The sequence below is a fragment of the Triticum aestivum genome, chromosome 2D (assembly GCF_018294505.1).
Source record: "Triticum aestivum cultivar Chinese Spring chromosome 2D, IWGSC CS RefSeq v2.1, whole genome shotgun sequence".
Taxonomy (NCBI): Eukaryota; Viridiplantae; Streptophyta; class Magnoliopsida; order Poales; family Poaceae; genus Triticum; species Triticum aestivum.
The window spans coordinates 115,831,396-115,855,932 of record NC_057799.1 but is presented as its reverse complement, the minus strand read 5'-3'; the positions used below and the strand labels follow the sequence as shown (position 1 = coordinate 115,855,932).

Here is a 24,537-nt window from a genome sequence, read left to right as displayed (position 1 = left end):
GATTGGAGAAGGGACTCAAAGCTAGGGTCTTGAAGTAAATAACAAGGGCAAGGCACGGAGCGGCAAAGGCACGAGTGCAGGCAGCCAGAGTAAGCTTCTCACGCTTCTCAGGCAGTGCATCGGGATGAATGTAGGGTATCCTGACAGTGACCATCAATCCTTTGTTCAGAATGATAATAATTTTAGGAGCTTTTGGCGTAGGCTTCGGTGCATAATAACAGCAAACCCGGGCACATGTTGTGCATTGAACATATAAATGCTGCTAGAGTACCCGCCATTCTAGCGTCATCTCTGTCTGAAATTCATCCTGTACGCTCGATTTGCACTGCTGTCCATTGGCATCGTACTTTTCATCGCCGTGGTAAACATCTGGGCGCTTGTTTTTGTGTAAGTTGCGTAATCGGGCTAGAGCGACTGACGCATGGGCCATCCTTGCGCACGGGCCAGCCTAGCAGCGACAGGGCGTGTGCGTGCCTTTGTCGGGGTGAAAGCATTGGCGATTGATCGTGGGTTGCCAGTGTCGTGGGTTGGCAGGGCGTTTTTTTACCGTCCTCGTTTGCACCCAGCGGCGACGCCTCCGCTTCAGCCGCGGCGGACCCATCTGTCGGTCTCGTGAGTGCGCGGCTAGCGAGCGAGCGGGCGGCCTGGGCGAGCGGGCACGATAGAAAAGAAAAGGGGAAGCGACAGCGAGAGAAAAGAGAAGAGGCAGCCAGACCTAGCCCGCGCCCCCGCAGCCGCCTCCTCTCCTGCCGCCGCCGCCTCGGCCTCGTCCGCCTCCTCTCCTGCCGCCGCCGTCGCCTCGGCCTCGGCCGGCCCGTGCTCTGCCGACGCCCGTCGGCCTCGCTCCCATCCACGGCGAGCGGGACGACCGTGAGAGAATATCAGTGGGGGCGCCGTAGAGCCTGAGAGTCGGCGGAAGCAGGGGCTGGGTGTTGCGGCCGACGGGGGTCTGGCGGGCGTCAACGGCGCGTCGACCAGACCGGCAGCGACCCCGATGGAGGGAAGAAGGGACCGGCAGACGCATACAAGCGGGAGAGGCTTGGGGGCCTCGTGGATTGGATGGCGTCGCCCGAGTTTCTTCGCTTGATCTGGAGAGGGCCATGGCAGTGCACGCGAGGGGCGGAGGCGAGGACCCTATGGAGCCGCACACATCGACAGGTAATCTCCCTGCTTCCCTTCGCTTCTCCCTCCTCCCCTTCGTTTTCACTCCTCTCCGATCTCGGCTGCACATTTGCGTCCTCCATCTTTTTCTCCCAGTTTTTACTGGTTGATTCTTCGGTTCCTTGATGAGTGCATACCTGACTGTGCTAATTATGTCTCCTGCCCCTCCTTGTGTCACCTTGCCGCGGCACATGGCCTCTGCCCATTTCTCTCTAACAATAACTAATATTTCTAATATTTTTGTGTGATGATCCTTGTGTGAGATGGATCTTTTTAATATTTCTGTCTGATGAAAGTTGTAATCAATTGCATATTTTCTTGGCACTTTATTATGTGATATCTGTTTGGGGCATTACCTTTCTAATATGTGCTAACTTTCTGCTGATTGAAGGGAGAAGCTCGAGCTGCAGCGGGTCCATGGCGCCATCGCCGTCACAGCAGGAGGAGCGTGGGCCGTAGAGACGTCCGGATCTGTCCAGCCCTCACGCCGCCGTCCGACCATCCTAGAGGTTTGTTCCTGCGTCCTCGCCTCCATCCTCTGAATTTTTGTGCTCGTGTCCTCCCCTCCGTTTGGCTCTTGTTGAAGTGCCGCCGATTTCTTCTGCTACCTAAGAAGTACTAATGCTCATGTTTTTACAATTTGGTTTCCATAGCTTTTAGTCATGGGATCTTGAGGAAAGCAGTTAATACATTATGATTGTGTCGACTATACTGAATCTACAAAGCCTTTTTGTGTGCAGAGAAATTCACACTCTGCATTAGTTGCAAAAGATGCTGATTTTGATCTTAATAATTATAGTTGATGTTCAAGCAGTAGCGAGTTTGGCAACCTCACGGTCATCTAATTCGGAATTCACGTCCCACCCTCAAAGCTTAGCTTAATATTATTCATTTTCTGGTTTAAACTATTTCTTGAAGCCTTCTTTCAGCTCGCACTTGTATGCTAATTAAACTTATTTCTGGGTGTAAGAAGAGTTCAGAGCAAAGCAGGCCAACATCTTTGCTGCAATCTTGCTGCACTGGACCGGCTCTACATCCGTGGTGGCGGGCACGGCCTCCGCTGCCGGGTGCACGATGAGGCGCTCGAGGGGTAGGGCCGCTTGCGGCGCAGGTGCCCGTCGTGTGTCCCAGCGGGGCACCCGAGGCAGCTGCAACTGGCCGGCGAGTTTGGCTGATTTCAACATGTCAAGGTGGGCTTCAACCAATCCTTCTTCCCCTCCCTCTCTCTTTGTGCAACTCTGGAATCTTGTGCAATGTGCTCTGCTTCCATCTCTTTTCTTTTTTTAAATGAATCTCGACTCAGGAGAGCATGGTCTTTAGGCTAGCATTACTGTCAAGGACCTCACCTTCCTATTGATTTGCTTATGTTTGTACAACATGTATTTTTCAAAATTAGTTGCTTACAGTGTGATGAATTCTATTAACTTTTAGTTCAAAAGAAACGGCGACAATGTTAAGAGTTCTTTTGTGATGTTGCACGGTGTTCTGATTTTTGCGTTCTGGCATTCTTTCTTAATTCTGAGTTCAAAGAATCACTTGATGCTATTGACCAAAAAGCGATTTTGTTACGGTTCCTCTGAGTTAGTAAACCAAAAGGACTAAAACATCATCGGTCGACAGTTGTTGAATTTGTCAGATTGATATTGCCTTGGTTACCACTTTGTTTGGTGATTACACTATAAATTCTTGAGATATAGTGCAATGGTTGATAGTTTGTCTTATAATCATAGTTGTTGTAGCATCTGAGAATGATTTACTTCTCTAGCCAGCTCTCCTTCTGTGATTTCAGAGTATATGTTGTTATAAGTTTGTCATCGTCAACGTTTGGTGCCCATATGGAGTTTAATAGAAGATTAACACTGGTAATTAGAGGTGACTTTGACCACCATTCTATGTTGCTGTTACAGAAGAAGACCATGGCTACCGGAGGACTATATGAACAAGGCTCGGCAGGTCCTGCATCATCAACTAACAGCCAACTCCAAACGATTACTCAGGTTAGCTCTCCTTCTGTAACTAACCCATTTTACAATTGCTCTCCTTTCCTAGGTAAAGATAGTATAATCAGCTTGGTTAACAAATAGCACATTCCATATGAAAATTACTGGAGTAGATAGTTTACACGATATACCTTGGTACTCTAGCTATTTTGTTTAGTTGGTAAATAAAGAGTAAGTTTGTCTCATCCAAAGTAGATAGATTGTGTACCTGTGATCCTATATAGGCATAGTAGCCAATTGTGTATAAACCAGGTGTGTTCGTATGTATAAGAGACATCCATATTTTCGTGAGTATAGTCCCTTTACCCTGCTTACTGTATCTACAATCATTAGTTATTTGAACCCTCAGCTGAAACTGTTGTTTTATATTACTGAAAGTTGCAGAATATCCCAACAAAAGGCAGAATTCCTTGTAGGATAAATAAAACTGCATCTGATGCTGACAAGTCTAGGAATTCCAGAGGCCGAGTATCGTTGCAGGGTATATGCGAACAACAAAATCTATGCCACAACTCTTTTCAGTACATCTATGGTACCACTCAAAGGTAGACCTCTAATTATGAATTTCCTTCCATGCCGCCATCATCTTGTTGTGCACTAACAGTTTGTTTAAAATCCTATGTTATTCAGATAAAATTTGGTGGTTTAGATGAAATTTCATCGAAAGGTTTCTCCGTCATTAACATAGTGGTCCTAATTTGTTCTTATGTCTCTAGGTGTCTTCATTTCGGGATAGTAAGTCCGATGACAAGAGATTCTACATATTTTCTCCCACAAAGGCACTTAAGTTGAAGACATATTCAAAAGATGACCGTGTCTCAGTGGTCGAGGCCTTGGTCTTGGTCAGGAGTGTTTATTCGCTCAGGTCGCTTAGTGGAAGAATAACTTTGGTGCAGAGTGACATTTCTATTTTGACTGCAAGGAATCAAAATCGGATGCACCAGGAGGCTTTAAACGAGACTCTTATACAGGATTGAGAATAGATTATGCTTTCGGAGTTTTAAGTAGGAGTTTTCATGCTACTGAAAGCAACTGAAGCTACGTTATGAGGATCATCTAAGCTTGTTTGGATCCAGTAGATACCATTTTTGAGGTAAGAATGGCTGTGAATATTAATTACTGCTGCATATTCTTTGAGACCGTACAAAATTCTAAGATAAAATGCTTATATGAAGTTCATAGGTAGCAGAAACTGCTTATGCCTGAAACTAAATAGTAGAACTACATCATATGCTCATTGGTCATTTTGCTTGGAGACATACTGAGTTCGTTAAGCCTACTAATTAGCTAGAACAAGTTCAGCCAAGAGGTAGATGTTATTTGTTCTTTCTTGCTCTTTCTTTTGTTGATATTCAGTCCTAGCCTCACACAACCGCGTTACACTTTCACTTATAATGATCCAAGAGAGAGAATGTTCATTAGTTTTATTTGGATTTAGTGTACATAAATAATTAGCTAAGTTTGGTTATATTTAGCATTAGATGTTTCCCAGCAATGAAAAATGGTGGCCTGTTTTTTTTCCTTGACAAGTTACATTAGCAATGTGTAAAAGTTTGTCAAAGCTGGCTGTGTAAATCTGCCTCCTAGGAGGATGTAAATTCCCTCTCTTTCCAATGCAATGAAACGCAAAAGCCATTTGCATTTTCTCAAAAAAAAACTGAAGGCCAAGGTAGATTCCTCAATGTACATATTGTTTGCACTTTCTAAGTACTGAAGTACGTATATTTTAGATAAAGTAGCATTTTCCAGTAGAGATCATGGTTGGGTCAACATATATTTCCACTGAACATTGGCATATTTAGAGCTTTCTATATATTTTATATTTTCTTTCAGCGAGTTTTTCTGAAGATGTGTCAATGTTCAGCCTGGAGAATGTTCATGTAAAGGCCAGTACACAAGCATGTCTACTTTACCATATGGATGGTGGATCTACAGGACAAATTTGTGCACCAGCTTTGAATTCCATGACGTTGCACGGACTATGTGGAACCCACTGATTCATAGTGATGTATTTTCTTCGAGAAAGAGAGGACTGTGCAATCAGAAGTACAATATGTGATCATCAAGTGTAAGAGATGGCAAGAATATGTGGTATGTATTTCAGTCTGCGTACTAACGAAGTGTATTGACTGTTCATGCTGCTATAATAAGCTCGATGATTTACTATGGAAACAGAAAAACACTTAAGAAGCATCTTAATTTTTATGTACTGAGATTTTAGAGGCTGTTATTGACATTGATTTCCTTTATGCTAGAGATGCTGGTAAGAAATCTACATCAGAACATACTTTGGTTTAATTCTTGGTTAGCACTTATCTGTTCTTTGCATTCAAAGAACTCATTTATTTCTTAAAGAAAAGATAAGAAATATTGCAATCTTAATTGGCACAGTTTGGCCCTTTCATCACTTGGTATATAGTATTTCTTAGATACACCAACAAGGAATTTTGGTTAGCACAAGAAATTGATACAGTACAATAGATTAACTATTGCGGTAGATTTATTGATTTTTGTCGGGCTGTGGTATCTATCTGTAGCATCTGGAAGATGCCAAAAATACAATAAGCCTTTTTTCACAAGGTTTTTTGGTGTTGCTCAATGCTCATTACCTCTGGTATTATTTTCTCTTTTAGTCCTTTACTACTATTATCTCGTGCTTCTAAATATTATGAAAAACGTGTGAGTGAATCAAAGACTGTATATATGAGAATGTATGTGAGTTTGTTGCATTTTAGAGAATAGCCACACCTCCCTTGCGTTTGCATAGAACAAGGATGACAAACTTTGGTTTAATTTGGTCAGCACGTAACTCATTTGTTTCATAAAAGAAGATAACAAATATTGCAATCTTAATTGGCGCAGTTTGGCCCTTTCATCTCTTGGTATGTAGTGTTTTTTATATACACCAACAATGAATTTTCTTAGATACACTAAATGATGAACAGGGCATATGTCAGGATGCATAGCATAATGTATATGTTAATTAGAAAATACTCTTTAGCATCTGAAACATCTAAAGGCCATCACTCAACTATGTATTATATACAATATACCCAGCTCAATGATTGGAGCAGTCCCAGCCACTAATTAGTACTCAACATTGAATCACTCATCTAAGTATCAACACGACTTGCCTATTAACATAGTAGTGCTAGGTCCTCGGTGTTCGTTCTTACTCTCTGTTTTCCGAGTCTTTGGTCTCTATTCACATTTTGTTTTCTATTTTCATATCACTCTGTATTCATTCGGTATCTTGGTTTCTCTTTGTTTAGTCTCCCGTACCTCTTTTTTTCATTTGTATGTCTAAGGTAAGAATGAGAGATTAGATAAACAAACAGGAAAGTGCTTACTTTGTTCAGTGGATGCATTCCGTCACTGTCCATCAACAAGTTCAACTCCGGCGATGGTTCACCGATGTGGGCCGATGCACCACGTCAGGAACGTCAATGGCCTGACAGGCCATTTTCCAACTGGGCCTGTTATAAATGACGAGACCATGAGGATGCAGACAGTAATGTTGCTCCTGGTATAGTTATTTAGTGAAGTTATAAGCTTCTCCTTTTGGAGTTTACTTCTACGAGTGATCAGTCCCTGCATCTTGTTCTATTTTTCAGAAAATGAATATGTACTTTGCCGTGCCACTAATCTGAGCAAAATAGTAGATCATGATGCCCCTCGTGCTACAGTGGAATTGAATCACAAAAATTCTACATATTCATAAAACACCGAAGGAGGTTAGTTTTTACCTGAGCGGCAACGGCGACTGCCGTGGGCTTGCTGGAGCCTCCCTAGCCATGGAAAGTCACCAGCTTCAGGGAGTGCCAGGCTGCCAGAAGAGACGCAACCTTCGGCAGGGAGCGACAACAGCAACCGTGAGGATTTGGCTCGCCGATACGAGTGACAGCGGCGCCATGTGCAGATTCCGCAGCTCCGAGCTGTAGCGGGAGCTGCCAGGCTGCCCAGATGCAGATGGAGCAGCTGCGGTGCTGCGCCTTCGAGCTGGCGGGCCGCCGAGATGCAGTTGGAGCCGCAGTGCCTTCGAGCTGCAGCGTGTTCCGCTCCCCCGTGAAGCTGCAGCGTGATCCACCGTGAAGATGGAGCCCAGCGTGAATCGCCTTCACCAGGTGTTTTCTCCAATACAGTGGGGAGAGGAAGAGGATGAACTGATCGATGGAATCAAGGCTAACAGTCCACCACGTGGTTATCTCTGGCGTTATATGTGCAACCCGTGTGTATAGGTGTCCAGACTCCAGAGTGTGTGGTTCTTTCTCACAATGTCACGGTTGTATTTTTATCTTTGGTGCTAATTTGTACTTTATGTAACTGGTATAATCTGTATTGTTTCGTCAAATTTATTCCCACTTATCTTAATATAAGAGCATCTGCAACCACAAGTATCAAAATCCTTATCTAAAGGTCCATGGACGTGTCCGGATGTGTCTGCAGACAGTGATTGATCAACACATAAAAATTGTTTCCACAATCGGATGTCCCATTTGCAAATCATCAAATTTATACAATTACATGTAACATGAAACTATTCTAAAATTTCGCCGGTGACCGTCATTATTGTTCCGGCAGTGTCCATGTCCAACGGCTGGTTGTGCCCCTTGAAGTGGAAGTGCGGTCACCGACGAGGTAGAGTAGGACATGGGACACGCATCAGCTCATGGGACTCGAGGTGCTGATGTATCCCATGACCTACTCTTGTCAGAGCCTGGAGCCTGCATGTCGCTGGTGGAAATGAGCTTGACGATGGATCCACCGGGGTCGAAGGCCGACACGTCCATCACGACGCGGTTGTGGCGTCAGGGGTCACCGATCACCCGCTGCAGCGTCGAAGAGTGCGACTCCGTCACGCCCATGTCTGTCGCGAGGGCTATCGTCGGCTCCCACACCCACCGCCTCGCATGGTGGGAACACAACGCCATATTTGCGTTTGACATGAAGCGGATGTGCACCTCCGCCTCGGTGCACTAATGAAGCGGTTGAGCATCCGCCATAGCGTTCGGACACCAGACGGATCACACCGCCTCCAGCGAGGCAGTGGCGACGCGCGTCGCACTGGATCCATGCGTCATTTGGGTGGACGCAATGGGTTCCCGCTAGATGGAGTACGATCGATGTTGGGCAGACTCCTCCCGAGATCGACGGAGCACAATGCGGACAACCATCTCTTCTCCTAGAGGCTGCGTGGGACGAGTTTCCAGTCAACAGATCAAGATGCGTAGGACTCGGATCCGCTGACCGCCATGCCGGAGATCGCCCGAAAGGAGTTTGGGGGCGGAGGGGAAGTAGAGAGGGTGGGGGTGGAATGGAGTGGAGTGGAATGCAGCTAGCGGTTCATCTAGAGTTCATGCAGGTTTGAATATATGTGGGATCGAGTGCGCCTCATTGGGCAGGATTGAAAGGCAAAAAATCCATCTAAAGGCAGGAAAGTACATTCTCCGTGTTAAGGGCCACATTACTCCTCTCATTCCAACAACTCTCACGACAACTGCTAAAAGATATAGCTTTATACAATTTAACATAGGTGAGCCTTGCATCCACTACTTAGATGAGTTTAGTCGCCACATTGTGCTACAACTATAATGTTCGTAGAGTGTGAAAGATTATCCGCAGCACCACCACGCCTGATCGCTACTATGTGTGCCACATGACAGAAACATTTGCACCAGACGGCAAAAGAATGGTAATCCTTTGCAATTGCACTGTCCAATTTCATACAATAGCATGGTATAAAATGATATAGTAACTAACCTTTCCTGTTATTTTCAGTACTTTAGCGTTCCCTTTTCTACGGGTTCCCTTTTCCCACACATGGATGCTGACCGTGGTGAACTGCCAATCCCTACTGGAGATGGAACTACCGCTGTCACAACCCGCTTTATCAAGGGTGTTGACAAAAAGGGCCACCATCACTAAAGGCTGGAGCAACTTCTTCCGTCACGCAAACATGAACAAAGGGCAAGCATATGCTTTCGCCTTCAAATGCACTTCCAAGGGACTGATCATCTACTCAATATAAGCCAACTGCAAAAGCCCCTTGTTATATAACTTAATATTAGTATAAAGCCCATCAAGACTTCTGTGTTTATCATCCTTTTGGATCTTATGTAATCCACTATGACCATCCTGTGCATTTAGCTATCGATTATCTGCTGCTTAGACTGCTGTTCGGTATGCTTTTGAAACAACCATGATAAAATAAATATATGCTTTCGTCTTCAACTACACGTCTAAAGGCCTCTGCATGATTGTCTATCCAATCTACACAGATCACAAGAATCCTTTCCTACATGACTTGGTGCATCATTTTCGATCTTACATAAAACAAACCATGACAATCCTATGCTTATGACTATCGCTTGCTTGCTGCATATAGTATCATGAGTTATGCTTTTCGAACAACAATATGTTAATGCACACTCTTACAATACCTGGCTTACATTCGGCCTTTGCGCCATTGGCGCAACGGGTCATCTAGTAAAACTACAGCTTGCAATGTCTCGTCCAAGTAGAAATGTGCGATGAACTAGTTCAGCTTAAAACGTCTCCAGGTTGTACAGAAGCGTTCCACAAATCGCTAGAGTATGCATAACACTGGCGGCAGTTTAATCAGCAGACATTACAGGTGCAACTATATGTAAAAGTACTGCTCCAGGATCACGACTGCATCAACTTCGAGCCTGCTCAGGGGCGCTTCGGAGGGAAGTACTGCACGTTGTTGTCTTGGCACATCCCCTGGAACGACCAGAAGAAAAACTATTAGGTCAAGACATCATAGAGTTGCGTCGCAATTCTTGCAAGAATGAAGGCATGCAGTTTTTACCTGATACTCCTCTGGAAGTTCCTCTGAGACAGCCAGAGTATAGCACCCTGGAATGAACCTCCCTGCAGATTGAGAAACAAACATAAGCAGATGGTCTCGGTTAACCGTTACTCCCTCCGTTCCAAAATAGATGACTCAACTTTGTACTAACTTTAGTACAAAGTTGGGTCATCTATTTTGGAACGGAGGGAGTACAATGCAACACTTTGTTTAGCATAGGTTTAAGTCGTGTGGTTATGACACAAAAACAGACATGGTCCACCAGCGAAGTCAATTCCAAAGGGCTAGCAGAGTAATGCATAGCACCACCACGAACCATTGGTGTTAGTTTCTCTGTTCTGCTTGGCTAAAAGCTTTCACATTATTCAAAAGGAACATAATACTGGAGCGGTGGAGCTCTACATTGAAGCTGCTTGCACTTTTTAGTATGGGACTTCTTTTAACAAGGAAACCGCCTAAATTCCTGATGATAGTAACATACTCCCTCCATTTCAAAATATAAGTCCTTTTAGAGATTTCAATGCGGACTACATATGGATGTATATAGACGTATTTTAGAGTCTAGATTCACTCATTTTGCTCCGTATGTAGTCCATATTGGATGTCTAAAAAGAGTTATATTTAGGAACAGAGGGAGTAATACATATACCTGACAAAAAAGAAATGTCTTCCTTGGTATTGTTTCACGACCCAGAATTCAGATTATGGCCATCCCACCCAATGAAGTATTAGGATTTTTGTCAATAAATCCTACAGATTACGGAGTCATGGTTCTATCGTTCTCACTACTTCTCATTGAATGGTTCGGTCTGAATCCTGTAGTGGAGCTTTCCAAAAAAATATTTCCAAACAAATTTACAGTTTTACTAATTCAAGCAGCTCTTTACTATTGCTCCAATTTTTCACTTTTTCTTCAAGTTAAGATTTCTAATTCTTTACTAGCTAATTGCCCCAGCGTTGCAGCGGGGGCATACACATTCTAATGGTTTAACATCAATCATGTCTAACATATACCTTTATAGAATACTCATGTACACTAGGCGGTATTGTTAATTCAATTTATCGTGAACTAGTTCCTCCTCCACCAACCCCTATCTTTCTCTAAAAAACAAAGAGACTTGATTAACTTTGAAGAAATCAACCCAGTGTATAGAGGGAATAGAGGGGAAGACGGACGTGCGTGTGTAGGTTGTAGCGGGCCGATTTTTCCCTGACTTTCTTGGCGTGCTAAGCATGGGATGGAGGCAGACAAAGGTTGAGCGAAATGGGAACGTTAAGTCTTTTTTAGGTAGTGTAGATTATTTTTATTATAGTGATGGTTTATCACATTGCCTTCTATGATGCAATTCATAGACCATACATATTGGAACCCTATATCTTACTTATTCATCTTCTTTTTATCATCCCTCCCCTTATCCACATCCCTTTAGTTTCTTCACAACCTAGAATCTCATTTACTTTCTAAGAGAATCCTAACGAATTTCATCTAAAAAAATCAAGACCCATAATCTGATTCAAATTTGCAATGATGCAATCCTCAGTCGGTTCCTTTCATTTACATTTTGTTGGCATGATTTCCGCATTGTGAAACAGCAAGGAAGTAATTTTCAGGAGTTCTATCTTTCATTAGAAACATACAAAAAAAATGTGGAACTAATGGATCACAGTATGAAGATGCATTACTTAAATAAAGAAGACTTTAGAACGGAAACAAAGAAGAAAAAGATATGCACTTTGGTTAACAAGCATGCAATCGGACAGTTTTAAATAAAGATTCTAATGTGAAATCTTAAATGTTAAAAATACAACCTTAATACAACAATTTTTGTCCTATGAGATAATCCACTGATAATTTCCTTTGCTATAACAAGGACTCAAGAACCCACCCCTGGAATTAAACCAGCTAGGAGTGCATCTTTGCAAATATTAGTTCAGTTTTCTGATCCTTCACAAGTGGTAACCACATACAGGTCTACACGAATTTAAGAACTATAAATAAAAAAATATCAAGTACAAAGCCAAATAGATATATTTTATAAGAATGACACACTCAGGTGGATGCTCAATAATGAATTTAAGTACTGCCAGCAACCATAATAATTTTACATAATGGGAGTAAGCAGGCAAGGAATTATAAACAGTATAAGGCAGATGCAGTACTCATCTAGACACCTCACCAAGTAGTGTTTATAGACCTAAACGATTAGTATATGGTAGCAAGGAGAGCTTTCCTGTAAATGGTCTAACCTGTTCCTTTTTAATACTAAAAAATGAATACATAACTAGGCTAGGAATGTAAATATGCAATAGCATAAAGTAAACCAAACTGAACAGAGAAAGTAACCTGACAAAAATAAGTACATGCTGTGTGATAGCTATTTAACTAGACACTCACCAATTCTCAACCAACGAGCAGCCCAACTCCTATTAGGATCCATCAGCGATATTATTCTGCAAGCCAAGATTTGTGCAATAAAATCAGAAAGAGGAAGCACTGGACTGCATAAATAATATATATTTAAGGGCATACGATCTTTCTGCGATTAGCAGCAGCACATTCTAACGAATATATAAATGTCATCATGAATTATTCACCAAAACCACCAAAAGAACTGAAGTGATCAACAAGAGGGGTTGAATTTATTTAGAGAAAAATAACAAGCATTGCATTTATTTCTTCCTCTTATCTGTTTGTCAGTCAATTTGCAGCCCGTAAAAGCACTAGATATATTCTTTATCACAACAAGAGATTACGAAAACGTGGATTTAGTGCATCTCCACCAGAGAATTAACCACTGAGCAACACTAGCCAGTAGAACTACAAGAGTGCAGTGCAGAATAGAGTTACCCAGTGAAGTTGGCGGTGGTGCAGCTGACAACGTTGTCGCGATCTTTGTCCATGTCCAGGAAGGGGCAGTTCTCGCAGCCATTCTCCCTGAACTGCACACCCCATGCAGCAATCAGACACAGTAGATGTTAAACATCAGCAAACAACAATAACATTCAACCACGCTGCTTGTGTCACCAAATGGCACAATATTTCTCACTGCAGAATTTACACGAAACACAGGCGCGCGATCCAAATCGAGGACATGTGACTAATAAACCCTACCATCCGACAGCGTATGCTCCCTAAAAGAATAAGGCGCCCTAGTTTTGACACGCAGATATGGATTCAATTAACCAACAGGGGGGCCGAAACCCTAGGTCTAGACGGACGGGTAGCGATGGGGGCGGCGGCGGCGGGTCGGTACCTGGTCGTAGGTCTTGACGAGGCGGCAGCGGAGGCATGCGCGGAGCTCGTGGCCGAAGCTATTCGGGATCTGCGCGTGCTCAACCCCGCCGTCGTCCATCATCCCGCCGCCGCCGCCCCTCATCCTTGCTTCCCCTCGCCTCCTCTCCTCGCCTCGCCTGCTATTCGCTTCTGTACTGTCTCGCTCGCTCCCTCGCTCGTTCCGTCCTAGAGCTCTCTCGTATCTTCTCCTTTTCTTTTTCCTACCTTTTGTGTATTTGTGTTTTCTCAGTTTTTTTTAGCAAACTGTGTTTTCTCAGCTTGGGCCTTGTGTGTGATGTTTGGGCGCATATGATCCAACGGGTTGTTGGGTTTGCCGACCTTCCAGAGCCCACTGGACTGGACTAGGACAGCAAAGAACGAACTAAGGCCTCATTCGGTTAGGATAAGGAAATCATCTTCTTTGTCTAAAAAAGAAGAGAAAAGTAAACCATCTTCTAAAAAAATCATAAGAATAAAAAAACATAGGAAATGAGGTGATATGTGTATCAATTTCTGTAGGGAAAGAGAGGTCATTTGATGCATTCCTTTAAAATATGAAGGATTGGTCTCTATCCTACATAAAAATAGGAATCCATTCTTATGAACCAAAGAGCTCCAAAAGAATATTTCCGTTGAAAATCCTATCCTTAGATTTTCTATAAAATTCCTACAAACTAAATGAGGCCTAATGGATTTCACAAAACTAGACCGTGCCTGTCCTCTAAAAAAAATCCACGCTAACTGCGCAGAAGGTAGGGGAGTTCTAGTGGAAAGCGAACTTTTGGCTCTCGGGTGTGCACAAACCTTATATGTGCAGTTTTTAAAATAATTCCAGGAAAAGTAAAAAAATCCATCTTTTTTGGAAAAAATATGATCAAGTATTGCATTCGTATAAAAAGTTTGGACAAGGAAGGATTCTCGTTGACCTCCGGGCGAAAAGAACAAATTTATGACGACAATATAGCGTGAATATTACTTGTATATAGCGTTTTTTGGTGTATCTTTGACCCCGGATACAATGGAAGTCATTCCCTGACGAATCTTTTTATACGAGTGTAATACTTGATAATGTTTGATTCCACAAAACTTTCAGATTTTTTGACTTCTTTGAATTACTAAATTATTTTTTAATATAGGGTTGCAATGACAGCCGAGAGCACAAGTGTATTTTCCAGCTCTTGTGGCCATACAACAAGATTTGAACAAAAATGTTTCAAATGAATCATAACACTGGTAACATGAAGTGGCAAACACATGGAACATACTAAAACTACGGAGACAACAATGAAGAAACACATTCGCAATAACATATTCAGTCATTTCCAACAGATCCCAGGATCTTACAACATGTTGCTCATGTATATATGCACAAGGATCACACACACTTGCGACATGTTGAAACACCTTACACAACATATAAAAGTTCTTGGATTCACTAACATTTCACCGTCAACAATGGAGACGTCGGCCTTTATCGATTCATGCTCGGCCACGAATTCGGCTTGCTGAAGCCCCACGGCAACCCCAAACCCATCCCATACAACCTGAAACCATTTCAGTGGTGTCAAGAAAAAATGGTGATGAAATTTTCTTGACAAATGTCAATGTTGGCAAGATCTAAGCTAGTTATCTGCATAGAAAACTGATTATCAAGGATATCTACCAGTGTCAAAATTGGTCACTATTATCCCACCTAACTTCTAACTCTTTTTTTCCTTCATATTTTTTAGGTGTTAAAAAGGTGAGCGCCATCATTTCAATGGACAACAACAATATTACTATATCATGTTTTTTTGCTAATACTACTAATGTCATGCTGACCAACCCACGGAATTGCTTGAGTCATTGACTTGAGTGTGAATTTACTGTAGGCATGAGTAGTGAACGAGTGCACTTAAATGAAAATCGTTCACTACCCATGCTGACCCACCCAACGAGTGCACTTAAATGAAAATCCTTCCAATCAGTGCCATTAATTGCAATCCATTGTTCGTACCTTCACTTTGGTATGAGGATTTTATATATACTTTTCCTTTTCAATTTTTCTTGTTTTATTTCCACCATTTACCTAATTGTCTTTTTTGTTCCTTTTAGAGAAAGGGAAAAGGAGACAAGGTGTACATTTACTTTTTCTTTCTTTCAAAACATTTGTTTTTATCCCTTCTACATAAGATAGTCTATTGGAAAACAATAGAAATAATGATCTTGTAGCAGGTTAGGAAGGATAAATTATATGCTACTTAACCCAGCAACGGTCCTAAACCACTTTGATATGCATGTGTTTTGCTTACATAACCCGCTAGATCAAATTTTGTCTTTTTGACCAAGGATATTGTCAAGATCAAACTCTCTTGGTCAATAGGGTTGTACTTGTCATGAGAACATCTTATAACATTGATCTTTGAGTCACCGCACCTCCCAGCTGGATATTAGCTGTATAGTGTTTCGCCGGGCTCCCTTGCGTCCGCGGCAGGTGTTGAAGGAAAGAAGGTTATGTGATAGTGGTGGTGGTACGGTGCATGGGAATGAAGTCTCCATGGCAGGTTCGTTGAGGACTGTATCCAAGATTTAGGCAGAAGAGGGGGCCATAAGGCAATACTCGCAACGAAAAGTAAGAGAGCAACAAATAATCACAAATTTAGAAAAAATATTAAACAAAAACTATATCGATTGTAGGTTTGTTGAGGACCGTATCCAAGATATAGGCAGAAGAGGGGGGCATAAGGCAATAATCAGAAAGAGAAGTAACAGAACAACAAGTAATCACAAATATCTTGAACATACGGTGTACTTGTAGTTCTATATTGTTGTGAAATAACTACATGTGACTTGAAACTTTGATTCAATGTGATCGCATGAGCCATGATGCGTCTGATGCTATGGCCATAGACACAACACGAGCATCAGGTCCAACTGAATCCACATACCGGCCAAGCGGACGGAGTAATTTACCATCAAGCAATCCCACAATGCGGGGTTGTACATGTGCACTATCAATTAAATAGACCATATGTAAGGGGGCACATCTGCCATTTCATAAGCCATTTTACTCCAACTCTATGCAAGGTAAGAGTAGGGTGTGGTGCATTGTGAGCTTGAGCCCATGTCAAAGGCTTGGTACATTCAATCGTTTTTCTTGAACTTGGGTGTGGGCATATGGGGGGGCCTAGGTGTCCACTAAAAAGTCTCGCTCATTTAATCCGTATCTGGTCAACCTTTCGACATAGTTCATATGTCTTGTAATAACATTCCTTTCGAGTATATTCCTTGTGTGCAATGGTATGAGCATAAGATGTTCAATGCAATATATTGTATGCGATAATGTATATTGTCTATGGTACTTTCTAGTTTCTACAAAAAGGCATGAACTTACTAATGAGGGTAGAGGAAACTAGCAATTACAAAATTTGCAGGTTCCTTTAAACCCAAAACACAATGTGCTAACGATTTTCAAAAAGGACGTTCGACCTATACAATAGATGCAACTAGATGTCTATCGGCTTGTACACTCGAGTTGTCGACTGGTACACTCCGAGCTCTATGCAACAAGTGTTTATCGGCTCGGAAACTCAGAGTTGTCGATCGGTAGACTCTGAGCCCTCTAGTCATATATTTTACGGTTTTGACTTGGACACTAGAAGATTCTTGGAATTTTAAAACGTAAGAATAGAAGAAAGAAATATCGAAGCACGGTAGTGTGTCATATTCATCACCACAAGATTGCAGATATATTAGATTGTGTATGAAAACACAAAAGATTCTTCACATGTGGTTTGAGGAGATTAGAATCATTCAAATTGTTTCTGAAAATCCTTTGAATCAAAGAGTCTTTTGGACCCTAGAAGCTCTAGAAGCACTAGAATATTCTTACTTCGAGTCTTACTTCAATCACTCGACCATTTGAAGCTCTTCGAATGGAATGCTCTGGTATTTTCCCTTGTGATTCTGGTTTTGCTCCCATTTTGGAGGGGCCGAATCAGGAACATGCCACCTACTGATTTCATCACACGACCATTTGAAGCTCTTCGACTGGAATGCTCTGGTATTTTTTAAAGGTTAATTGACCAAAACAACAACATAAATAACCTTTTATTTTTTAAAGTCAAGCTCCGTGTCTTTGCTAATTCATACTACTAAGAGCATCTCGAATAGATGGTCCAAAATTTGGCGGTCCAAAACCGAAGATGTAAAATTCGGACCACCAAAAAATGCGTTTTGGAGCTCCGAAAAAAGCTCAACTCCAACAGATGGTCCAAATTGATGGTCCAAAAGAGCAACTCCAACAGATGGTCCAAAATGAAGATGTAAAATCGCCTTGATCGTCTTCTTCAACCTCGGGACGTCGGCCGCCTTCGTCAAATCCGTCGCCATCAAGCTCTCCCCAACCTCCCCGAGCGCGCCATCCTCCCCGTGATGAGCTCCTCTCCCAATCCCCCTATTTTCCCCCTTCGACCGGTGTTGTTTGCCACCGCTCCCGTGCTCGTCCGTGGTCGCCATGGCCGGAGTCTGAGCTCCCCTGTACGTGCTCCTTTGCCAGCTAGCAGCGACGGAGGCGGGCAACAGCGGACACGAACACCACGAGGAGCGGCACAAGCACGCTGCACGGGCCAGCAGCGATGGCAGCTCGGCTGGACAGGGTCAGTGCGGGGCGGCGGCGGGGCCGGGAGGCGGTGGCAACAGGGCGGGCCAGCGAGCAGCGGCGGGCGGCGGCCTAAGGACCCGGCAGAGGCCTACATGGGCAGCCAGACCGCCGGAGGCGCCGAATCCCACCGCGGTTGCCTCCCGATTCGGCGGCGCCCGGGCGGCTGCGAGACGACTTCCGGCGAGGGAGGCGACGGGGGCGAGGGCGGCGCGGCGATTTGGGGTGGTGGCGGCGACGACGACAAGGATTTGGGCGGTGGCGGTGGCGGATTCCGGCCGACTGGTGTTCGGGCGGGCGGACAGGCGCGGCTGTGAAATGAAATGAAGTGGCGGTTGGGCGTTGGCGGGCGGTCGCCGAATTTGGAACAGATGCATCTCGTGATGTAAATTTGTACCGCGAGGTGTTGTATTTTACATCACGAGGAGGCCGCGGTCCATTTTTTTTTACATTTGGACCGTCTGTTGGAGCAGCGTTTTTTCTTCAAACGGTCCAAAAGTTAGGTATTTTTATATTTGAACCGTCTATTGGAGATGCTCTAATTCATGTCTTCAGATTTTACACATATCATCGTTGATCACTGTAATAGGAAGAGTAATCAAGTAGGCTCATGAACTAGCTAAGTTAGCTAGATTTTCTCTTTCTAATCTCTGGATGGAGTCCGCTCCCAAGGCACTGATCCCCATGCTGGTAAACGATGCTACAATTCTTATAGCTCTGTCATTTCTTTTTTACTGAAAATGCCAACCATCCCTCCGACAACAGGGCAATGAACATGGATAACTCGTATTGTTATAACTTAGAACAACTCACATCAATCAACAATTGCTTGGATACCCACAAGAAAGTACGATGTAAGCTTCAGACCTCAGAGCTTGCTACAGTCGGTGGGGACAAATGACATTTGCCCCACGGTGATGTCAAACAGCATCTGTATATTCTGCTGCTGGAAATTGCCGAGCACCGAAGTCGAAGTCGACGTCGCCCCAGCAATGTTTAAGCAGAACGACGAGTCCTCTTCGTCGAAGGACATGTAGTTGTCCCTATGCAGCGTCATATCCGCACCGCCGGCGAAGTGCAGCACCATGTCCGGCATGGCCGGGAGCTGCCGCTCACCGGCAGGAGCCGGGAAGCAGGGGTTGTCCAGGCTCGTGGCGTTGACCGCTGGCTGGCCGAGCACCTCGGCCACGTGGTTGGCGACCACCCTGAAAGCACTTTCCACGAGGATCGTGAAGATGGTGCCGGAGTCCACGATCATCCCGCCGGTGCCGTCGGCGCGCAGCGCGAAGGTTTGGTTCGGGATCGGCAGGCGGGTGTCGCCGAGCGATATGCCCTCGAGGGAGACGTAGTACCGTGACGGAATCTGCGGGCTCTGCAGAAGCGGCGTCGACTGCACGGCGGCGCCACCACTGGCAGCCAGCTCCGCGAGGGAGCCGAACAGGACCGGGCTGCCCAGGCTGGTGTTGAAGAAGTCGGTGAGGCAGTAGCTGAACTTGCCGACCCCTAGCTGCGCCACGAGGGACAGGCTCCCGCGGCCGAGGCCGACCGTCCCGGTGGAGTTGTACGAGTCGCCCCCGTTGTCCGTGCCGCAGCCGAACGCGACGCCTCCGGCAGAGGCGGCCGGTGCTTCGCCGGGCGCGCTAGAGCCGAACGTGATCGTTTCCGTTCCCAGGCCGCCAGCCGAGTAGGCGCCGTCGCCGTAGGCGTAGCGGTACCTGCAGAGCGCGGTAGGGGTGCAGTTGCGGCTCCATATGGGCAGGCACGTGGCGCTGGAGCAGGGCACGGGGGAGAAGCTGGAGGAGGTGGTCGGGTCGTAGACGGGCGTGTCCTGCGGGAAGCAGAGCTTGCACGGCTGGCACTGCGTCCATGTGAGGTCGCTGCCGGTGTCGGCGAGGGCGACGAACGGCACCGGCGGCGTCCCGATGGCGAGCTCCATCAGGTACTCGGCCTGGCCCGAGCGGAGCCTTGGCCCGGTGCTCGACCTGGAAGACGTCGTGGAATAACCCGGTAGCGTCGTGGCCGCTCGGAGGCGGCTTCTGTGCACGGCTCGGCGCATCAGCTGTGCGTTGGTGAAGCCGAGTTTGGAGTCAATGTGGGCGAGCATGGAGCGATAGCCGGACGGTGGCGGCGCCGCCGAGCTTGCCAGTGAGGCAAGTAGCAGCAAGCTCAGAGCTTGTAAAGGACCCATGGGATCGAGCGTATGGATGATCAGTGCAAAGCTGAAGTGAGTTTGGTGAAACTTGCAAGTCTTTTTATAGGAAGGTTTCACCAAGAATGAATGACAACAGTAAGTAGTAGAGCGTTAACAAATTCATTACACTACTCCGATCTTTAGCATACAGACGTAGACGTCGTCATCAAGGGCGGAATAACCTATGGAGCAGAAGGAGCCTTGCTACGCCTAACCGCTACTACCTCGGACTCCTCCGGCCTGTCAACCTTGTGCCGCCATTTGCCACCGATGTGCAGAGCTAGAGCAAAGACTGGAAGAAGAAGAAACGAGCTGGCTAGGATGGAAGGGGTCTTCAGCTTTAGGTTTAGTAGTTCAGTTGCTAAAGCTAGTACAAAGTTGGATCTATTTTGAAACGGAGGGAGTAGCTAACACTAGTGACTAGTGCCTTCATGACCATCTTGTTTATCTCACATTGGTGTGCAAAGACACTGCTCACCTGCCGAAAGCGATTGAAAGCACAAGTACTCAATTCAGAGCTGGGAAACATGTACTTTACCAGGTTTAGGCCCATCATTCCATGTTGCGGCATCTCTAACAAAAGACCCAACACACTCTCGCTCGCTCTATCAACTAGGCATGCTTTGCGAGTAACTTTCTCGAGAGCAACTAGTTAATGAGCGTTTCTTCGGAAGCCTCGCAATGATCAGCGCCACTTGGCGTGCTCTCAGCCATTCGCCACGTGTCGTGCTCTGGGTGCTTCTTCTGGATTTTATTTTTTTATTTTTCCGCACGCGTTTTCAACTTTTTATTTTTTTTTGTTTTTTCGACATTTTGGTTTTCCACCGGTCTTCCTTAGCTTTTCAATAAAAAAATTTTGAATTTTTTTGCGCGAAAAAATGCGTTTTTTTCCTTCGCGAGAGTCACGGTTTTGCTTTCGCGAGAGTCCCGGCCGTGCCTCTCGAAAACGAAAAAAACGCGTTTTCTGTTTTTTTGCTTTCACGAGAGTCACGGTTTTGCTTCCGCGAGAGGCACGGGTGTGCTTTCGCGAGAGTCACGGCCGTGCCTCTCGAAAACGAAAAAAAACACGTTTTCTGTTTTTTTTTTGCTTTCGCGAGAGTCTCGGTTTTGCTTCCGCGAGAGGCACGGTTGTGCTTTCGCGAGAGTCACGGCCGTGCCTCTCGGAAAGGAAAAAAAACGTGTTTTCTGTTTTTTTCCTTTCGCGAGAGTCATGGTTTTGCTTCCGCAAGAGGCACGGTTGTGCTTTCACGAGAGTCACGGCCGTGCCTCCTCGGAAACGAAAAAACCGCGTTTTTTCTTTTTTTCCTTCCGCGAGAGTCACGGTTTTGCTTCCGCAAGAGGCACGGTTGTGATTTTGTGAGAGGCACGGGCGTGCCTCTTTCGGAAAGGGAAAAAACCCGTGCTCCCGGTTCGGTTATTTCGTCCGGTTTTTTTCGTAAAAAAAAGTTTGTCAAAACCTATCAACATGGGATCTAGTTTTGAAGATCTCGACGCGGGGAATCCAACGGTGAAAGCGGTTCGAGATTTGGACGCACGGTTTGAGAGATAAAACATTTTAAATAAACGGATCTACGGAAAAAGGGAAAACTCCCAGGTTGCGACAAGTGGCGCGCTGCATGTGCGCCACTTGTCGCAACCAGGGGAATTGGATTAACCTTTGCAGCGAGTACTCCTCAATTAGTAATTTCGAACTTTCTCTAGTCCAAGATCCTTCCATACATTTACTGTTAGAAGTAATGGGCCCGACCCATTAACAAATCCTGAAATCTCAAATAGTGACCCATGAATAAAATAGCAAGTGGAGACTGGGATGGCTCCTCTCCTCTCCTCTCCCCCTCCCTTCTCCTCTCTCTCCCTCCCTCGCGACCTCGATTCCCGATGGCTCCTCTCCGGCTAGCTCCCCCTCCCTCCTCTCCTCCCCCCTCTCCTGGTGCGCGCACGTGGTCGGCAGCACTCCCACTAGTAGAAAACAGGGCTTTGGTCCAGGCCAGATAAGGGCATTAATCCCGGTTCTCTTACGAACCAGGACCACTGGGTGCATCAGTCCCGGTTCGTGAGGCCAGGGCGCCGGCCGGGCCTCGGGGGCCATAAATCCCGGTTCCAGACACGAACTGGGACCAAAGGGCCTCGCTCCTGGCGCAGCCTCTTTAGTCCCGGTTGGTGGCTGGAACCAGGACTAAAGAGCAGGCTCCTGTCCCGGTTCTAGCCACCATCCGGGACTAAAGAGATGCCTATATATACCCTCGCCCCTGCCCACCCTCTCCTCTGTTCTTTGGCTGCGTTGGAGGTGTGTGCATGCGCTGCTCTGTTCTCCCTTCTATGCATGCACATGAGGTGTTCGATGAAATGCCCGAGCCACAGTTAAGCTTTCTCCTCTCCAAGCTCTACCTGCAAGCTCCATTTTCCCCAAGATTTGTCTAGGTTTGGCGGTCCGTCCCATCCCGTCCCCGTCCTCACCGCCGTTGATCGCCCGCGCCGATCTCGTTGCCAGCACCACCGTGGTGAGCCTCTTGTTCTTACCTTCTTTTTAAAAGAAAAAAAGTTCTTACTTGTATGATTTAGATAGATACTCGTATGATTTTCTTACTTTTATTATTGTTTGTTATTATATAGTGCCATGGTTTTGGTATCCGTCCCTGTCGGCCCTCGTCCTGTCTATGTTTCAGATGTGGTATATTATCTTTTATTATGATTTGTTTCATTTAGTGTTTATGACAATTATGCCCACCAACGTGACATAGATGTTTTTATCTAGGAGGTATGTGAACCAGAAATTCCAACCGACCCTCTTGTCGAGAGGTTAAATTTAGTTGAAAAAGAAAACAATTACTTGAAGAAAAAATTAAAAAGAATTGAGGAGGAGAAGATGTAATTGGAGTTACATGTTGCGGATGTCGTTGATGATCACAAAATCAAGATGGATGCAATGCGCTTGAAGATTAGAAAGATTAGAAAATATGCCATTCATAATGAGGCTTGGTATCATTATGCCGTTGGATCAATTGTTACCTTAGTTGCGATTATGATCGCATTTGTTGTTACATTTACATGTTTTTCATAGTCTCAATGTATGTTTTAGTTAGATGATATAGAGAGCTATATGTTCTTCTATGAGAACTATGTATGAACTTTATGTATTTATTTTTTCAGTAATAACATTTGATCACTACTGTAATTTTGTTTTAATGTGATGATGAACTTGTATTAATTTGGTCACTTCTCTATTGATGATGTTCTGTAATGGTTTTTGATACACTTAATTATATAATGCACGCAGATGAACCGTCAATGGATCTACGGTGACCGACGCACCACCGAGTACATTGAGGGCTTGCATAAATTTCTTGAAGTGGCGGAGGCAAACCAACAGAATGGTTTTATGTATTGTCCATGCCATGTCTGTGAGAATACGAAGGATTACTCTAACTTGAAAACCCTTCACGTCCACCTGCTTGAGAAAGGTTTCATGCCATACTATAATGTTTGGACCAAGCACGGAGAAAGAGGGGTTATGATGGAAGACAACGAAGAATAAGAGGATATGACAACTATCCCCCTGAATACGGTGATACTGCAACGGGGAAGCTAAAGATCAAGAGGAACCAGACGATGTGCCCGATGATGATCTTCGCCGGGTCATTGTTGATGCAAAAAGACAATGCCAAAGTGAAAGGGAGAAGTTGAAGTTCGATCGCATGTTAGAGGATCACAAAAAAGGGTTATACCCAAATTGCAAAGATGACAACACAAAGCTCGGTACCACACTGGAATTGCTGCAATGGAAGGCAGACAATGGTGTATCTGACAACGGATTTGGGAAGCTACTGAAAATAATGAAGAAGAAGCTTCCAAAGGATAACGAATTGCCCGGCAGTACGTACGAAGCAAAGAAGGTTCTATGCCCTCTAGGATTGGAGGTGTAGAAGATACATGCATGCCCTAATGACTGCATCCTCTACCGCGGTGAGTATGAGAATTTGAACGCATGCCTGGTATGCGGTGCATTGCACTATAAGATCAAACGAGATGACCCTGGTGATGTTGAGGGCGAGCGCCCCAGGAAGAGGGTTCCTGCTAAGGTGATGTGGTATGCTCCTATAATACCACGGTTGAAACGTCTGTTCAGAAACAAAGAGCATGCCAAGTTGATGCGATGGCACAAAGAAGACAGTAAGAAAGATGTGAAGTTGAGAGCACCCGCTGACGGGTCGCAGTGGAGAAAAATTGAGAGAATGTGGGGGGACTTTGCAGGTGACACAAGGAACATATGGTTTGGTTTAAGTGCAGATGGCATTAATCCTTTTGGGGAACAGAGCAGCAATCATAGCACCTGGCCCGTGACTCTATGTATCTATAACCTTCCTCCTTGGTTGTGCATGAAGCGGAAGTTCATTATAATTCCAGTGCTCATCCAAGGCCCTAAGCAACCCGGCAACGACA

General features: G+C 44.9%; 2 protein-coding genes across 2 annotated transcripts; both read right to left on the bottom strand.

The window, feature by feature from the left end:
• Window positions 1–9,513: 9,513 nt before the first annotated feature.
• LOC123052028 (transcription elongation factor SPT4 homolog 1) lies at window positions 9,514–13,505 on the bottom strand. Its single transcript, XM_044475068.1, has 5 exons — window positions 13,248–13,505; window positions 12,842–12,933; window positions 12,389–12,444; window positions 9,994–10,055; window positions 9,514–9,905 (listed from the first exon to the last, which is right to left on the bottom strand). Exons 1-5 carry the CDS (start codon window positions 13,368–13,370, stop codon window positions 9,855–9,857), a joined length of 384 nt encoding a protein of 127 aa, XP_044331003.1. The 5' UTR covers window positions 13,371–13,505; the 3' UTR covers window positions 9,514–9,854.
• A 5,235-nt stretch (window positions 13,506–18,740) lies between these two features.
• LOC123048994 (aspartic proteinase nepenthesin-1-like) lies at window positions 18,741–20,094 on the bottom strand. Its single transcript, XM_044472005.1, has one exon. It carries the CDS (start codon window positions 20,092–20,094, stop codon window positions 18,775–18,777), a length of 1,320 nt encoding a protein of 439 aa, XP_044327940.1. The 3' UTR covers window positions 18,741–18,774.
• Window positions 20,095–24,537: the final 4,443 nt, after the last annotated feature.

Bases quoted from the DNA above. Each gene is read 5' to 3' on its own strand.
- LOC123052028 (XM_044475068.1), bottom strand. From the start codon at position 13,370: ATGAGGGGCGGCGGCGGCGGGATGATGGACGACGGCGGGGTTGAGCAC. The intron at 10,056-12,388 runs GTGAGTGTCTAG...CTCAATCTGCAG, and splicing joins TGCTCGTTGGTTGAGAATTG to GGAGGTTCATTCCAGGGTGC. The intron at 9,906-9,993 runs GTAAAAACTGCA...TGGTCGTTCCAG, and splicing joins AACTTCCAGAGGAGTATCAG to GGGATGTGCCAAGACAACAA.
- LOC123048994 (XM_044472005.1), bottom strand. From the start codon at position 20,094: ATGGGTCCTTTACAAGCTCTGAGCTTGCTGCTACTTGCCTCACTGGCA.